Source organism: Drosophila novamexicana, unplaced genomic scaffold (assembly GCF_003285875.2).
Source record: "Drosophila novamexicana strain 15010-1031.04,08,12 unplaced genomic scaffold, DnovRS2.1 tig00001209-arrow-arrow-pilon, whole genome shotgun sequence".
In the NCBI taxonomy this organism is placed as follows: Eukaryota; Metazoa; Arthropoda; class Insecta; order Diptera; family Drosophilidae; genus Drosophila; species Drosophila novamexicana.
In genome coordinates, this window is record NW_020824843.1 from 1,002,559 (window position 1) to 1,005,625 (window position 3,067).

Consider the following 3,067-nt stretch of genomic DNA (forward strand, 5'->3'; position numbering starts at 1 on the left):
TTGCCATTAGCTGTTGGGATTTGGGTTTGCCCTTATTTAACTTGTGCAAATAGCCTTATAAAAAGCAAAGTCAGCAAAACTTTTTACGTTCCGATAATGCAGCATGCAAAATATTTCGAACATAATTGGGTTTAGCAGGGATTTGAGAAATAACAAATGTGTATGGACACAGAAAACGATTATTTTAAATTTAAACAAATTTCAAATTATGTGACAATTTTTATTTATACAGTTCAACGAAAAGTAGAAAATAGTGATGGGATGATGAGATGTGCCGTGTTTTACTTCATGACACGATGGGCCCTTGCTGTAAAACTCTATTTCGTACGGATTCCGTGTGATCTCCCATAAGAAATTCTTATTTTTGTCAAAAAAAAATGAACTAAATTATATTGAATGCTATCTTAAGCCCAAAGTTTATTAAATTAATAAAATTCTTCTCTAGTCTTGGCCTGTGCCTTGATTTATTTTTTCCGACAGTATTTTACAAAGTTAGTTTCGTGTTCGTGTTTTTGGTTTACTTTCCCCATTTTCTAATAAAATCGTTGTAATTCGATGGCTTTCATCTCCTCAGACCTAAAGCAAGAATTTCAATTGAAACTAAAAAATCATGTAACATGTCAAGAGTCATAAGACCTCCAGCAGCCTTCATAATGTGGAAAAGGTGTACAAATTATGCAAAAATGTGTAAAACATGGAGATAAATATAATGACATAGGTTGTTTTTTTCTTTCAAACTCTTTCGCCTAACAGTGTGATAATGATTGGAACATGGCAAGGCCGAGCCCATGTTTGAAAACCAATTAGAGTCGTAACAACAAGAGCAACAATGGTAACAGCTAACAATCTAAAATCGTGTAATGTGGCTCATTACAACATCATTTTGTACAAATATGTATGCATCTACCTTATATCAGATCTCTTGTCGTTGTTTCCATTGTGAGCACGCGACAACAACATGAAACTAAAGGTGTGAGCGCAATTCAAGGTAATAAATTTGAAGAAGCCCGCATATAATATCAGATCGCTTGCAGGGGTTCCGTTTATATGAATATACGCAAAATTTTATTCAAAAATAAACTGGGCGTGCACTACGCCTAAAGCAGAAATTGTCAAGAATCTGAGCGACGATTGGGCTGCGGATCAAAGTTGAGCACATCAAATGTGAGAATCTTGTAAAAAGACACCGACCAGCCGGGATCGTTTAAGCGCGACAGAACGCGTCCCATCATCAGGTTTTGCGTTGATGGTGAAGATGATGACATTCCCGGCGGGTCCAACGGATTAGCATCATCTTGCTTTGTGTTGGAGGCGGTGGTTGGACTTTTAGAAGCTTCTTGCTTGCGCCTCCACTCTGCAGTGTAATCTCGACGAAAGCGAATAAAAATCTCGGCAAAAACAATGCGATGTGGCACAGACACAACATCTGATGGCGTCTTAAGTTCGCTATCCATGCGTCGAAGGATCTCATTGATTTCCACCAGCTCGGTGGGTGAATCAAAATCTTTCGTATTGCGCAGACCGACAAATAACATATCTATGAAAGCGTACTTTCGGCCATAGTTCTGACGTGTTGCCACCTTCATAGGTATGGCCCGCCGCAGATGCTCCTTCTCGAAGCGTACTAGTTGAAGTCGTGAATCATTGCGCGAGAGCAGCATATCCCTTGTGATCTGCTGGAAGCCAACTGGCGTGGTATACTCGCTTATTTTGTCGGCACTCTGCTGTCGTATGATGTCTGTCATCACAATGGCCGCCTGCTTGGAGCCTTCAATGAACTCGGCCTCATTAAAGCCATAATCCCACAACCACTTAAGCTTCCACATATTGAACTTTGTAATTAAATATTTCCAAGGATTGTGCAGATACACCAGTTTCGGTATGACCTTTCGCCGCTGTTCGTTAAGTGCATTTTGGCGTTTCCATCTACTACCGTGCACCTGGCGGGTGTTCAAAGGTGACTCAGTTGCCTTTAAGCAGGGGTGGCTTCGACACGAGATGCAGGCGATGCAGCTATCCAGGGTGAATGTACGCATTGTGCCGTTGTTAAGAAATAAATTAATTAGCATATCGACTTCAGATGTAAAGTGCTTTGCATTTTTCTGCAATTTGATTTGACCAAAAATCGTTTTAATATTTTATTCAATTTATTGATTGTGTGTGTATAAACACAAGAAATTTTGACAAATAATTCGAAAGAGTTAAGTGTTTAAGCAGACACATATAGAAAGACAGAGAAGGAGCGAAATATCTGTGGCTGAGATTCACCCTGCTGGGCAAAGCAAATGCTTTCCCAACATCGTAAAGATCGTTAAAAATTATTTGGCCGATACATAAATTATATTCGACTTGGGTTGAATGCGTGAGTGTCTGAGTATCTGAGCGTGGCGTGGGACAAGTGCTACGGGTTGCCTTTTTTCCAACGCTCTGATCACACGCAAACGACACAGAAATGAACAACGGGCGGCTGTCGAAATGAAATAAAAGAAATGGAAAAGCTTTAAATGCAATTGTTGCGCTTTCGAGATGTGTATTTAAATGGCGAGGCAAATTTAATTATGTGTAAGATATTTAATGGAAAATTAAAGAGAAGCTGTGCAAGACTTTTAAGGTAGCGACACACTAAGAGAAATGTTCGTAAAAGCTGAGAAATCAGTATCAAGTCTGTTTCATTTATACTATCAGCATGTGTTTATTAATGTAATAGAATTTTTAAATTCAGGATGGAATATAACAACTGTATAAATAACGTTGAAAATCGAACTATAAAATTCTTTCGACCCCAAATAAGACATCTGTGATATGACAACTTTCTAGGCCTTTCTAGGCGTTAGTCAAACCAAAAAAAAACTCCATTTACTTGCGGCGAATCACAATTCGTTTGCTGTACGAACATTTCATTCCTGGTCTTATGCTCTGGAAATGGGCAACTATGAAAACTCGAATGTATATTTTTTTCCAACAACAACTTAAGCTAACATTAGTTTATCAATTCCCAGCCCCGTTGACTGGTTGACACAAAATGCGTGGTCGTCATCAACGACGTCACATGACGGGGCAAGAAAAA

At 39.0% G+C, this 3,067-nt stretch overlaps 1 protein-coding gene across 1 annotated transcript; it reads right to left on the reverse strand.

Annotated features, from left to right (window-relative positions):
- Positions 1-1,032: 1,032 nt before the first annotated feature.
- LOC115766581 lies at positions 1,033-2,461 on the reverse strand. Its single transcript, XM_030710567.1, has one exon. It carries the CDS (start codon positions 2,067-2,069, stop codon positions 1,113-1,115), a length of 957 nt encoding a protein of 318 aa, XP_030566427.1. The 5' UTR covers positions 2,070-2,461; the 3' UTR covers positions 1,033-1,112.
- Between the last annotated feature and the right edge of the window lie 606 nt (positions 2,462-3,067).

Excerpts from the sequence above, each read along its gene's own strand:
- LOC115766581 (XM_030710567.1), bottom strand. The coding sequence starts at position 2,069 with ATGCTAATTAATTTATTTCTTAACAACGGCACAATGCGTACATTCACC.